Source organism: Equus caballus, chromosome 18 (assembly GCF_041296265.1).
Source record: "Equus caballus isolate H_3958 breed thoroughbred chromosome 18, TB-T2T, whole genome shotgun sequence".
Classification (NCBI taxonomy): domain Eukaryota; kingdom Metazoa; phylum Chordata; class Mammalia; order Perissodactyla; family Equidae; genus Equus; species Equus caballus.
In genome coordinates, this window is record NC_091701.1 from 61,280,802 (window position 1) to 61,295,089 (window position 14,288).

Below are 14,288 nucleotides of genomic sequence, written 5' to 3' on the forward strand. Positions count from 1 at the left end.
TGGAAGCAACCCAAGTGCCCATCAACTGATGATTGGATAAGAAGGATGTGGGGTGTATATATATATACACACACACACACACACACACACACACACTGGAACTCTACTCAGCCATAAAAAAAGACAAAATCATCCCATTTGCAACAACATGGATGGACCTGGAAAGTATTATGTTAAGCGAAATAAGCCAGACTGAGAAAGACAAACACCATATGATTTCACTCATATGTGGAAGATAAACAAAAGGACAAAGAGAACAGCTCAGTGGTTACCACGGGAAGGGGGCTGTAGGGTGAAGGGGAGCACTTACATGGTGACAGACAAGAAATATGGTGACATTACAAGAAATAATGTACATCTGAAATTTACAATGATGTAAACTATTATGAACTCAACAAAAAAAAATTCTTTCTCTTTGAAAAACTTCTCATAGAATCACTAAAAATTTTCAACAGTGACAATCATTCCCTGCTTTAAATACAGACTGGAGAAACCATACACAAAATAGCAAAACAATCATCTTGTGGCACCTCAATTTCATTCCACTCTCTGAACAAAGAAAAACATTATAACTGAGTTCATAGCAGCTTTCTTTTATCTTAATACAAGTTACCAGTGTACACATAAGAAGCCCTGAACAGCAAATGCGCTATGTGATATCCAGACACAAAGCTGTTGAGAAAGTCTTTACAATGCCAATAAGAACAAAACATCTGGTTAGTTTTCAAACTAAATGAGCTGCTCCACCCTCCGTGCCAACCACCAAGCAACAGGCCCTTTATATCTTTTCCATTAATTATTGACTGATGTAATAATTCTTAAGAACATTTTCACTAGTTCCACAATTAGTCAATTTTTTCCCATTCTTTCAAGTATTTATTTGATCACAGATACAATTAGCAAGCTGATGGCACAAAAGTTTCCTTTTAGTTCATAATTTTTATTAAAAAAGTTATATAATTTTATTTTCTAATTTTAATATTTTTTCCACTGCAGTGTTTTTCAAAACTTTTAAGCAACTCTTGTAATAGATGACCTGGTATCGAATGCTATACTGGGACATTCCTAAACTAAGCTAAAGTTTATTTTAAACTAAGTTTAAATGAAAGTTTTCATAGATTGAATAAATTTCTGAAGATCCCAAATTAAAGAAATCATTCAAAAAGTGATACAGTCTAGTGTTTATTTTATGTTATGGCAGGTACACTTGAATTTCAAAAATTTAAAACATATAAAAAGTGGTTAGGGACTAACATTTGTATCAACAGCTGATAAATGTCTAAGATTGTTTATTATACAGCAGGGTACAATGGTAGTGCTAATGCCAACAGGGCACCATGGAAGTTAGTCTAAAAATTACCACTAGGCTTTATACAAGCAACAACATATGCTGCTGTTTTAGAATTTCAGGACATAGTCTGCTTCTAACGCTAAGCAGTCCTTCAACATTTTTAATGTTATACAGTGTTTTAGTATTTAGTTTGGCAAATGTTTCAAAATAAAGTAGAAATGTATTCATAACATCACAGAAATGCACATCCAGTTTTGTTTTCAATAAGAACCATAGGTACAGATCAGAACTCTTCCCTATATGAAATAATTTACACACAGATGAATGCTATAATATCACTATCTAAAATAATCACTAAATACAATTCTTTTTCAGAAATAAACAAGCAAAGTTTTTTTTTCATTATCAAATATCAAAAACATAGAGATAATGTATGTTTTTCAAACAAATGATATCCCAAAATTATAGGAATAATTTCAGTGAACTCAGTGAATGTGCAACGTAAATCAACCAAGTATACTGTAGTACAACTGTATTAAGAAACCAATGATCAGAAAATACAACCATATGAAAGAAATTTATAATCCACAAAACTGTTTTTCAGGCCTTAAGGTAAAATAGTTCCACAGTTTACAGGAAAAACTGAGGCAACAAAAATGCGTGCTTGTCTTCAATAAGTAGATATTTTAAGCAGAAGATGTAACACTTTGCTTGTAGACAGCATGGTATGCATTTCTCAGCAAGACATAAGGAAAACAAGATTCCAAAAGATCCATTGTCAGGAATGGGGATTCCTGCACAATCTGAAAAATTCCAAAAATGCATCAGAATTCAAGTTACTTATTATAGGAAGATATACTGACAACTGGTAAACCATAATTTTATGTTACTCTTATTGGAAACAGACACAAATTGTTTTCCTTTTACTTTAAAACCTGAAATGTAAATGTGCCAGAGTGTATGCTATCAAAATGTTTACAGTACTACTTTTCAATTAAATCAATTAATCAACAGGAACATACTGAGCGCTTTCATTGCCCTCAACAACATACTAGACATAGAATACAAACATATTTAAAATGTGGTCCGTATCATCAAGTCTAACCAGGCACTCAAGACTAAGTTAGAAAGTCAAATCAAACATAAGACCAACTATAATTAAGTAGAAAGCTATAAATACTAGAGGAGTTCAAAAGGGAAGAAATGTTAATGTAGGCCAGAGTAATCAGGAAAGTCATCTGGAAAAAAGACTTGAGGTACGGAGCATGCTGAATCATTAGGATAGACATGGATCTCCACAGGTAAAGGAAATTATTCTAAGTGAGGGAGAGTCACACGGTAGAAACAAGTATGGCTGGTCTATGGACAGTGAAGAGAAGGAACTGACTAGGTATAAAGACTTGTAGGAAATTATATTACATGGGCAGAACGGAGTCAGAAAACAGAAAACTCGTAAAACTGGAAGAGTTAAAATTGATACACTAGAAAAGTATAAGGCCCAAGTGTTTCTCAACAGGGTAAAAAACCATCCACAAAAGAATACCCTATAGGTAATTCTAATCTTTTATTTTGTTATTTTCTGATATGATTATCATATGGTAAAATACAAGTAATGTCAGTCTTCTCAGTAATTTTTAGAAAGTGGGTGGCTTGGGTAGAGTGAACACAAGGGATCAAAAAAATACTTCAGCTCTTGTTATTTAATCACTAAAATGCCAAGAAAAGACTACTAAGAATGACTGGAACTTTTTTCTTGTTAATAAAAATTAAGATGAAACTTACCATATCTAGCAGTAAATAAACAGATTCTCTATTTCTTGTTGTTGTTTTGTCTGTCTCCTGGCCAATTTTCAGTAGACTGGAGGATGCAAGCTTAAAAGTATACATACATTTTAAATAAATTTTTTTAATGCAATGTTCACCAGTAGTTTATTTTCATTACGCTTCAACTTGCAACACATTGCAATCATTCAGCAGCTATATATAAGATAATGAGCAATTAAATAACAAATAAGACGAGCTTAGAGTCCTTATATTCAAGCAATAATTTAGAGTTATTAAAGTATGAGTAGACACAAAGATAATAAATGTAATCAAATGTTCCTGTTGGTCTTCAAAACTGGTTTTTTTTTTTTCAGAATAAGTCTTTTTTTAAAAAAACAATTTAAATGATTTTTTCTCTTTCCAATATCTGTATTAACTATATTTCTTAGTACTCAAATAAGAAGAAAATTTCACATTGAGTTTGAATTAATGGAAACACTGTGAGATTAGGACATTAAGTCTTGAATGAAGGAAATAAAGGAAATGGAAAGAAAAATTTTAAATCTTAATACTGTTTTCTTTGAAATAGAGGTTATTTTCTCTTCAAGTCCGTACTATATTTGCTTTAAAAATTAAAACAAAAATTTTTTAAAAAGCTAACAGGATTTCTAACTTAAAAAGCAGCAAATATTCTAGTGTTCATCTTTCCTTTAAGTAAACTATGGAAAAGGCACACTGATAAAGGAAAAGAAGAACACTGCTTACACAGAAACCAAGAGCCGTGCTTCATGAAGCTAGTCAGCACGACCACCCTCTTCTGGTAGTGATTAGTATTCTTATTTTGAGCTTGTCATCATTAACAGTCTTTCTCCAAATAAATGGAAATAAGTAAAATACATCCTTTTGGAGGGAGCACTCTCTCTCTGCTTCAATTTCCCTTTGTTATGTTTTTTCCTTTTTCAAATCCTAGGCAAAACTCTAAGGCAGTCCAAACATTAGCTTAGCAAAAAAGCCACATTGCAGAGCTCTAGAAACAAGAGATTTCTAAGTTGGAAAAAATGCTACGCTAACTGCTCCTTGATTTTAATGCCCTGCCTTCACCTGTTTCTCCTTCCAGAAAAAATAAATTAAGAGAATTTACTCTGTACATCTCATAGTTATGATTTTTAATTTTCTTTATAAAATGTCATGAGTTTTGCTCTTCGATTATACGTACCGCCAGAAATTCTTTAAGACGGTCTTCAATGCTTCCTTTGTGGATTGTAAACAAAGCGGCAGCAATCTGGTTGATGGCTTTGGCCAAGCAATGTATGTTGTTGCAGTGCCCTGAGAAAGTGCAAGCAGAGTTTGCGGTTTCTGTGTGACCCCAAAATGTCAAATAATACACAGAAGGCAAATCTTTAACCACTTCACAATCTGCATAGACAGTAGCATGATTAAAACAGAGTGAGGGCATGACCTGCTTGCCTTGCTTTCCTTTCACTTTCAGGAGGACTAGTGCTTTTAAAAAAAAGGGTAGCCAAAAGAGCACCAAATGATTATGCCTGTATTAGATAGGTAAATTTTCAAAAACCCTTAGAAGAAACCATACATCAGTTTTACATTGCCTTGGGAACGTAAAAAAAAGTACTTAGCTACTTTCCAAACATTTTCTCATTCAGTCCTTAAAATAATCCCAAGAGTTGGATATTCCCTTACCATCCCCTGCCACACACAAGTTCAGGCACCCATAGGCTCACACATACACATTTCACATATCAGGAAACTAGCGCCCGGAAAAAGAAAAATCAACCTTTCAAGTTTATACAGCTAGTAAGTGGCAGAACTTAACCCATTTTATTATAAAAGAACATCAATTACTTGAAAAGTGTCTACTATATCAAAACTCATGACTTTTCCATTGCCAAAACAATTTTAAACCACGATTACCTTCTATAGCAGGGCTATATTGAGACATCACATTACTGGCCAGTGTTGGCAAAGAAACTGCCACAAAGACCATGAGGAGGCAGGCAATTTTATACTCTTCTTCTGGACTTATGTTTTCTAAGGGAGAAAAATTAAAAATAAAACCAAGGTATTTCTTCAAGATTGGTTAAGAGTTCATAATCTAAACCAGAAAAAGCAAATTTTAATTTTTATATCAAGTATTTTACTGAGCCTCTACAGAACTGATGACAATTCTCTTATAAGAAATACAGAATAAACAGAAATAATATACATTATTATTGGCTATTATCAACTACTTAGGCATAGTTCAAGGACCTCTATGAAATAATAAGGAAAATTTTCCTTTTTTTAATTTTAAGATTATAGGACAAAAAATATGATTAGGATAACTAGAATCCTAAAATTTCCTAATTGAAAACTGATGATAAATTATTTTACAAGAAAATTCTATTTACTACTTTAGAAGATTTATCTCAAAATTACTCTGCAAAATCATAAAAAAATGCTTAAATTTTTTTTCTACAATAGATATGAATGTGATTAGAAATTTACTATTTAAAAGATATAAATGGGGGAAGTGGACTGTATTTCCACCCTCTTCATTTTAGAAGACAGAAAGAACCAGTCGTAAGTGAAAATAATTAGCATTGCCCTAAGGCTTTTAAGAGAGAACCTCTTCTAAAAGATTCACTGTAATATGTACTAAAATTGTCGGTTTTCTAGGCACTTGACTGATTTGGTATCTGGGAACCTCCAGTTACCCTACTATTTACCACCACATGTAACTAAGAATTAAACATAAGAGCCAGAGTATCTTTTAAAAATTTGGTTGATTATGAAAAATACAGCTGTAGCAAATTAAGTATTAGTACTAATTATCCATATGACTATAATTAACACACTGTATGAATGACCAAAACAAAGCACTGTTAAATAAAAAAAGAACTGATGAACCCAGTCAAACACCAGGCTACATGCAAGAGGGTAGGAGAGGATAATTTAGCACCAGAAACAGATGAAATGTTGTTTACTTTGTAAACAAATCTAGAAACATCTAGAGCATTCTGGGTACATTTCAAAGGGCTGGCCTTAAAACCTTTTAAATGTTTACTGTTATATAATAACGCACAGACCCTCCATGACAAGCAGCTCTAGTCCAATTAAAACAGGACACTTCTCTAGATATCAATTTTGCCATCTCCTGGGCCATCTCCATCAGCATACAAATGCTGTTACTTCCCCATCTGAAAAAAATCCTTCCCTAGATTTCACTCCTGCCTCCAGCTGCTATAACTTTATTTCTTTGCTCTCCTTTACAGTAAAACTCTTTGAGAGAGTTGTTTTATACTTATTGTCTCAAATTCCTCTTCTCGTATTCTCTCTTAGGCCCTCTCTAATCAGCCTTTTGCCCCTAAAACTCCACTGACACTGCTCTTGTTAGCAGCACCCTTTAATTCTACATAGCTGATCATTCCCTTCCTGCTCTCCTAGAAGGTGCTCTTTCCTTGTTTTTCTTCTCCTTCACGGGTCCTTTCTTCTCACTTTCTTTTTTTGGCAGTTCCTCCTCTTCTCCCTGAGTCTTAACGTTGACAGTGTCCCAGGGCCCAGACCCCGAACATCCTCACTTCTGCATCTACACTAAATAGCCTTAATAATCTCATCCAGTCTCACGGCTTAAATATCTAATTTGTGTGATGACTATGCTACAACATTAGCTCCAGAAAACAGGGATCTTTGTCTTTTCTGCATTGATACATACCAGCTACCAAAAAAAAAAAGGTTTGCTATAAAGCAGGCATTTAAGTAAACAGATAAGTATCACACCTATAAACACTGCCCTGGTAATTTTAACTACTAACACTACTCCGTATTTACTAGCGCGTGTCACCTGATTTTTGTGAGGAGAGAGCTACCACCAAGGCAGGATCAATCTCACAAGGTAACCCAGCAGCTGAGGACAACTCATACACATTCATTGCAACCTGATAAAAAATAAGAATTACAGATTAAGAATTATTCTAACAAATTTCTGAGAAATCTCACTTTAGTAAGAAAAGATATACCATTTAAATTAGAATCTGCCTACAAGAACACTACAGAATTTCGGAAGCGGCTGAAGCAGGAACTACAGCACCACCGACCTACACTGAAGAGCTGATCTAGTACTCTGCGACGTGCTGCTGCTTGTAACTTCCTACCGTTAGGCCAAACAAAATTTGTCTACTATTGTGTGGCAAATTCGAACAGAATCATTCTAGAGTGATTATTTTTTCTTGGAAGCATGGATATAAAATATCAAGCCAAAAGAGATGAATAAAACTCAATCAAAATTACTGAACTTATGTTTATGTCCATACTTGTTTAAAGAAAAATTATAGTGGTTCAATGCCTAATCATGTATCTATAAATATGGTAAATAACTTACTATAATAGACTTTCTAAGGGGTACTGATTTAAAATCTGATAAAGGAATTCTTAACAAAGTAATTTTTTTTGGATACACATATGGATTTCAAGTATTTAAGATATTCTGACTGCTCAAACCTCATTTAAAAATCACCTACATAATTGGTTACTTCTCATATTACACAAACAAAAAACTCAGGATAAAATATGAAGTAAAACTGTGTATCTTAAATGGAATGCCATGGATTAAGTTTTAGATAATTTGTGATGTATTACTCACTCCACACACAAAAATTTACTCAAAATGGATCAGAGACCTAAACATAAGAGCTAAAACTATAAAATTCTTAGAAGAAAATACAGGCATAAGTCTTTATGACTTTGGGTTAGGCAATGATTTCTTAGAAATGGCACCAAAAGCAGAGGCAGAAGAAAAAACAGATAAATTGGATTTTATCAAAATTAAAACTTTTGTGCTTCAGAGGACACTATGAAGAAAATGAAAATACAACCCACAGAATGAGAGAAAAGATTTGCAAATCATGTATCTGTTAATGCACTTGTATCTAGAATATATAAAGAACTCTTACATCTCAAAATTAAAAAGACAAACAAGTCAACTGAAAAATGAGCAAAGGATGTGAACATTTCTCCAAAGAAGATATACAAATAGCCAATTAAGAACACGTGAACAGATGTTCAACATAATTTGTCATCAAGAAAATGCAAAACAAAACAATGAGATGCCATTACACACACACTAGAGTGGCTATAATTAAGAAGAGAGATAACAACAACTATTGATGAGGATGTAGAGAAATGGAAACACACTGCTGGTGGGAATGCAAAATGACATAGCCACTTTGAAAACAATTTGGCAGTTTCTCAAAAGGCTAAACATCAAGTTTCCATGTGACACAGCAATTCCACTCCCGCGATATACCCAAGAGAAACGAAAGCATATGTCCACACAAAAACTTGTACATGGATACTCACAGTAGTAGTACTTGTAAGAGCCAAAAAGTGCAAACAACCTAAATGTCCATCAACTGATGAACGGATAAATAAAATGTGGTATATAGCATACAAGGGAACATTATTCAGCAATAAAAAAATGAAGTACTGATACTTGCTACAACACAAATAAACCTACAAACACTGGGCTCAGTGAAAGAAGCCAGTGTCAGAAGACTACATATTGTATAATTCATATGAAGTGTCAAGAATAGGCAAACCTATAAAGATAGAAAGTAGCTAGTGGTTTCCTAGGGCTGGGGACTGGGAAGAAATAATAATTGCTAATGGGTACAAGGTTGCTTTCTGGGGTGATGAAAATGTTCTAAAATTGCGGTGACAGTTATATAACTGTGTGACTATACTAAGATCCACTGAATTGTATACTTTAAATAAGTAAATTTTATGGTAGGTGAATTATATCTCAATAAAACTATTAAAAATTATGTTTGGCTTTTTAAAAAATAATAAGTTCTGTAGAAAGTTTGCCGGAACTAAATACAATTATCAGGTGCTAAGAGAATTGAATTTTTGCTAGAATATTAATTAGTATTCTCAGAATCTGCACACTAGTATCTTTTCAGGGACGGATTTGTCTTTAATATTTTCTTAACTTCTTTTTCCTACAGTGTTTCCCTTAAGAAATAATTTTGTGCTATTCACACAGTTTTCAATCATAGGACAATCTTTGATCTCAAATGTTTATTCTATGCAAAGCACTGTGGGAGAAACAAAAATAAAGCAAAAAAGGTCTTGGTCTTCAACATATTTACAAACTAGTAGAAATTTAAGTGGAAAAATTAAACTATAATACAAGGCAGAATGTGCTTAATTCTACAATGGTTAAACAAAGAGTTCTCTGACAAGACAAAGAAAAAAGAAATTCTTTATCACTTGGGGATCAAGACATCTTTCTTAGAAGATGGCAACTGAATCAGGCCTTAAAAGACAAGTATGATTTCAAAAGAGAGAAACAGAGAAGGGTGGGATTTTCAGACAGAATAAATTAGAGGACAAAACAGATAGATGTAGGAATGCTCACAGGGTACATATGAAGACAGGAGTAGAGTAAGAAAAGGAAGAGAGCAGGAGAAGGATGGAACAAGCGATGGAAAATAAGCCTCAAAAAGTTAGAGTGGCATCAATCTGAGGAGAGACTTCAGTGTCATACAAAAGAGTTTAGACATAACTTTTTCCAGTCAGTGCTTTCCAAAATATGCAAAACAGAAAATAATCTTTCCAAGAAACATGAAAGCTTAGAAAACATAGATATGAGCCCTGATATGTCACTTACTAGAGGTGTAACCACTGGTAAATCATTGCTGGGATTAGATCAGTGGTGGGATTTCATGATCAATAAATTTTCAAAACAAACAAAAACTATGGACTCACATAAGACTACCAACTTTCTATCTTACATTTATTAATTAAAAACAGGATATTAAAAAATTTAAAAATTATAGCCCACAATTAACATCCTTCTATGACTTTTTTTTTCCTGAGGAAGATTCACCCTGAGCTAACATCTGTGCCAGTCTTTGTCTGTTTCATATGTGCGTTGCCACCACAGCACGGCCACCAACAAGCAGTGTAGGTCTGTGCCGGGGATCTGAACCCAGGCCACTAAAGAGCAGCACACTGAGCTTAACCACTAGGCCACGGGCCCAGCCCCCTGTAGTGACTTTTTAACATCAATTTTTAAAAACTGATTGAATTGAGCTTTATTTAAAATAAAACAACTCTCACTTCACTGACTTATCTTTCTCACTCTGCTTATGACCATTTATAAACAGCTATCAGTTTAAGGAAAAAAAAGATCAACATCAACTCATTTTACATTGCTACAGGTGATCAAGGAAGACTGACTTTCAAAACGTCTACATAATATTTTGGTGCTGAGCTCCCAAAGATGCATTTTCAATGGCAAGCATGCTAAGTGATCACTCTAAAGTAGAAACTTTACCCTAGTACAGGATTTATTAAATCTTACTTTTAGAAACCGTAAAATCCAAATAGAAGTTTTTTTTACCTTCATATCAGTTTCCCTTGGAATGTGATCCTTGAAATCTTCAATTGAACTTACAAGAAAAGGAATGTGATAGGACAAGACCTGACAGGACAACAAATAAGAATGCAGAATTATTTTTAAATGGCAACCTCTAGATTTACGAAATATTACCATTTGATTAATTTTGGTTTTCATAAAAGTTACTTTACTTTATCTATTTTCATGTGATTTTCTAAAGGACTAAGATACATAGAAATGGAATGTATTCGATACCAAACCGAGTATAGTCAAAATGGAAAGTATTTTCATAAAGAGAAAAGTTGAAAAAGTAGGACAATATCCAGGAAAGTTATACCCTGTGCATTTCAATATAAAACAAAATGAGTTTAAATAACTATAACTTCTATATACTTTAGTTTATAAAAGTATGAAAATTTGAATTTTAATTATGTTACTGCCAGGCAAAATTTAGAGTAACTTTTAATTTCTGGGAAATGGAAAGGGATTATTTAGATAAAATATATGTACTTATAATGGTTTCTTACGTCTCTAAGTGCTTCTTGTGCCAATGATCGGAAGGATAAAATTACACCAATTATTGTCATCCTCTTCAAGACACTGTCAACAGCTAAATTTAAAGCAAGGGGAGGAGAAGAGAAGAAAAGAGTGTGAACTAGAGTCTTTCTTAACCTTGGAGAAAACACTTAGTCATAAAACTCCCATGATAAAAGGCACAATTAATAGCAATTTGATTACAACAAATGACTAAAGAGGCAAAAGTACTGAAAGCTGATATTAAAATTAAGAAAATTATAGTTTACTTCAAATGAAGTACACTTTAAAATAGTTTAGATGGTTTAGCAGAATCTTGAAACAATCGTAAGTAGCCACCGGTATAATCCTGTCTCAGAAATGGTAGAGGTAGGAAGAAGGTGAGAGACAAGGGGAGAAAAAGGAAGAAAATGATCAGAGTGGATATGAGTTAAATCTTCAAATGGACCCAGAACGTCCATTCTAAATTGGAGATGCTAAATTCTTAAGTTACTGAGCTGTGGAGATCCAGAAACAAAAAATGACCTTTGAGATCACAAGCAGTTTTGCAAGACTAGGCAGCTGAAGACTATGAATGGATTTGATCACTTCATTGTGGTTAGAGAGCATTTTTCTGAAAATTATTACTATATATTTAATATTAGAAAACTTGGCTAACAAAATCAAAGGCAATTAGGATTAGAAGGATCAATACTTTCATATTTTAAAAAGCCAACAAACATTTATTGAATTACGCTCCATATACAAGGCACTGTACTATGTAATAATACAAATATACAAATATATAAATACAAATATAAAAATACAAAAAATACAAATATATAATACAAATATAAACAGAATAATAATCTAGACCTTCAGTAACAGTCTAAATGGACTGTCAAGAAAACTAAGAAAATAAGATCCCATTTACATGAGAGAAAAAGATATATATATACACACATATATGTGTATACATACATTTATATATACATACATATAATTGTATGTACATACATATAATTTGCATATAGATGACAAATTGACAGAAAGATGCATAGAAAACTCTTAACTGTAGTTAGCTCTGAGGAGTAGAAATGGAGAGAATTATTTTGATTTGACTTTCTACCTCCTGTACGGTTTGTTTAAACCTTTACCATAAGTGTCTTTTATTAAAACAAAAAAACAGGCATAGTATAAGCCAAAATGTGATGAGAATTAAAATAGCAGTGTTAACAAAATGATGTTAGGCACAACTATGTTATAAATTCCACATGAGCAGGAACCAGTCTTATTAATCTTTTTATCTATCTCTAGCACTCAGCAGAGTACCTGAGACCCAGAAGATCAGATGTTCAATAAGATGATTATTTGAGAAATGAGGGGGAAGCCAGAAGTTTGGATTTTTATGTGAAATTTCCCATTTAAAAAATAACGACCAAATTTTTTCTCTTTTAATTTAATGCACCATAGGGAGAAACAAAGTATGTCTTTGGGCCAAATGTGACCCACCAACTAGCACTCTAATCTGCAAGATACAGCTATTGGATGTGGATTGTGATAAGAGGAAGTATCAGGAAGGATATCCAGGTTTTCTTGTGTGAGTCACTGGGTGGATGGCAAGGGGCGTAATGAAATGGTCAATTACCAAAGACTATCAGGCTTTTTCTCCCCCACCCACTTGCACCTCCCATGAGGGGAAGATCCTTCCCATTCCAGAGACGCTGTGAAGTATCTATGAGTCATATAGCTGAAGATGTCTAACCATGTTTCTTAAACTTTAGTGCAAATCAAGAGTCACCTGCTAGGCCCCAGCAATCTGATTTAGTAGGTCTGGGGACCCAACAATTTACATCCTTAACAAGCTCCTAAGTGGTGCCGTTGCTTGTTGCTTCTGGTCCCTGGACCACACTTTGAGCAGCTCTGGTCAAACTAGCACTTGGTATTAAACATCTGGAGCTCAATAGAGAGAGTCAAGGCTGGGGATGAAAATTTAAGACACAGTGATAAATAAGACTGGATAAATTTTCCCAATAGGATTGTAGAACAATGACTAAAAAAGGTAGAGATAAAAGTACTGGCAAATGAAGAGAATAAAGTTTCAATAAAAAGGAGAATAAAAGAGATAAACACTACTGAGCAAGTAGAATAAGAATGCGGAAAGAGGGGCAGATTTTGCAAATGAGTAGTCACTAATGACCTGTTCAGAAAAGCGTCAAGAAAGTAGCCATACTACACTGTACTTAGGGAAGATGAAACAGCGAATACAATTGAGTCAAAAAGTTTAGCAATATGAAGAGTGGTAGGATGAGTAAGTGGCAGGTTTAAGAATAGACTTAAGAAGTGTTACTTCACAAGCAGACCAGGCTTCCAGGGAGCAGGAGACTTTTCTAGGATCAGGGAAATTGCTTAGGATGTTCAATGTAACAAAAAGTCAAGGGTATGACAGCACAAAGGAGAATGCAATTAAAATCAGTAATCACATTTTATAGTCCAGAATAAAATAAGTAAGTAAGTAAAGCCAGGAAGAGGCTGATTAGAAAACTGGAGAGACATCAAAGTTTCAATGAGCCAGAACAAAGTTTAACAGGAGTGAAGGAGTAGGAGAGCTGGAAGACACAACTGTGGTCTGAGAGTGAAGCTCCAGATTCAAGATCTTACTAGTACAGCCGTTTCGGGATAATAACATCCAAGCAGTGCTAAAGTGAAGGTCTCTGGAGGCAACAGAAGGTTTGTAGATGGTGGTGAAGTCAGGGCAAAAGTGAGTGGAGCAAGTTTTAAAAAGTAAGAATTTGTACATGAAAACCAGAAAATAAAGGTCTGGAATAAGAGAGCCAGTAAAGTGATGAACCTAGCCCCAAGAAACGTAGTGTCAAAGACTAGAAAGTAAGGAGTAGGGACAGTATTAAATTTGCTCAAGTCACACAGTGAGAAAGTCCTAAAACTGATAATTCCAGATTGCTCCCCAATCCAGAGCTACTTTTGATAAATTATATCGCTTTTTCTTTTTAAGAGTATTTAAAAGAATGTGCTTGTTGACTATGAAGATCAAACTGCTATAAAAGTACATCAACTTCTGGATAAGGGGTGAAGGAAGCACAAAGGCAGAGATCAGAGACTAAAGAGAGTATTTTGAAAAACAGGTCGACTGGAAGAGTATCTTTCTCTATTCCCCTAAATGAGCCACTCTCAAGCAGATCTTTTCTTTTTCCAAATCACAAAAAAGATCTAATAAATTCTATTTTAAGACAAATTCGATATATATGGCACATTAAGACTCAACAATTTAGCTTTTGATTTTGGTCAATTCTACAAGTCATGAAT

General features: G+C 33.9%; 1 protein-coding gene across 6 annotated transcripts in view; it reads right to left on the reverse strand.

Annotated features, from left to right (window-relative positions):
* Nucleotides 1-1,169: 1,169 nt before the first annotated feature.
* The window catches only part of NCKAP1 (NCK associated protein 1), a 94,573-nt gene continuing 81,454 nt past the window's right edge, over nucleotides 1,170-14,288 (reverse strand). For 4 of the 6 annotated variants that reach the window (XM_070241395.1, XM_023622159.2, XM_070241394.1 and 1 more), the window contains 7 exons: nucleotides 10,979-11,061; nucleotides 10,455-10,535; nucleotides 6,894-6,987; nucleotides 4,985-5,101; nucleotides 4,272-4,381; nucleotides 3,074-3,163; nucleotides 1,170-2,094 (listed from right to left, as the gene is read on the reverse strand). In XM_070241395.1, the coding sequence (XP_070097496.1) occupies nucleotides 1,978-2,094; nucleotides 3,074-3,163; nucleotides 4,272-4,381; nucleotides 4,985-5,101; nucleotides 6,894-6,987; nucleotides 10,455-10,535; nucleotides 10,979-11,061 (692 nt within the window). In that variant the 3' untranslated portion in view covers nucleotides 1,170-1,977. Of the gene's footprint in view, nucleotides 2,095-3,073; nucleotides 3,269-4,271; nucleotides 4,382-4,984; nucleotides 5,102-6,893; nucleotides 6,988-10,454; nucleotides 10,536-10,978; nucleotides 11,062-14,288 lie in introns of all 6 variants that reach the window. The other 2 variants (XR_011428309.1, XR_011428310.1) reach the window with 1 other exon arrangement.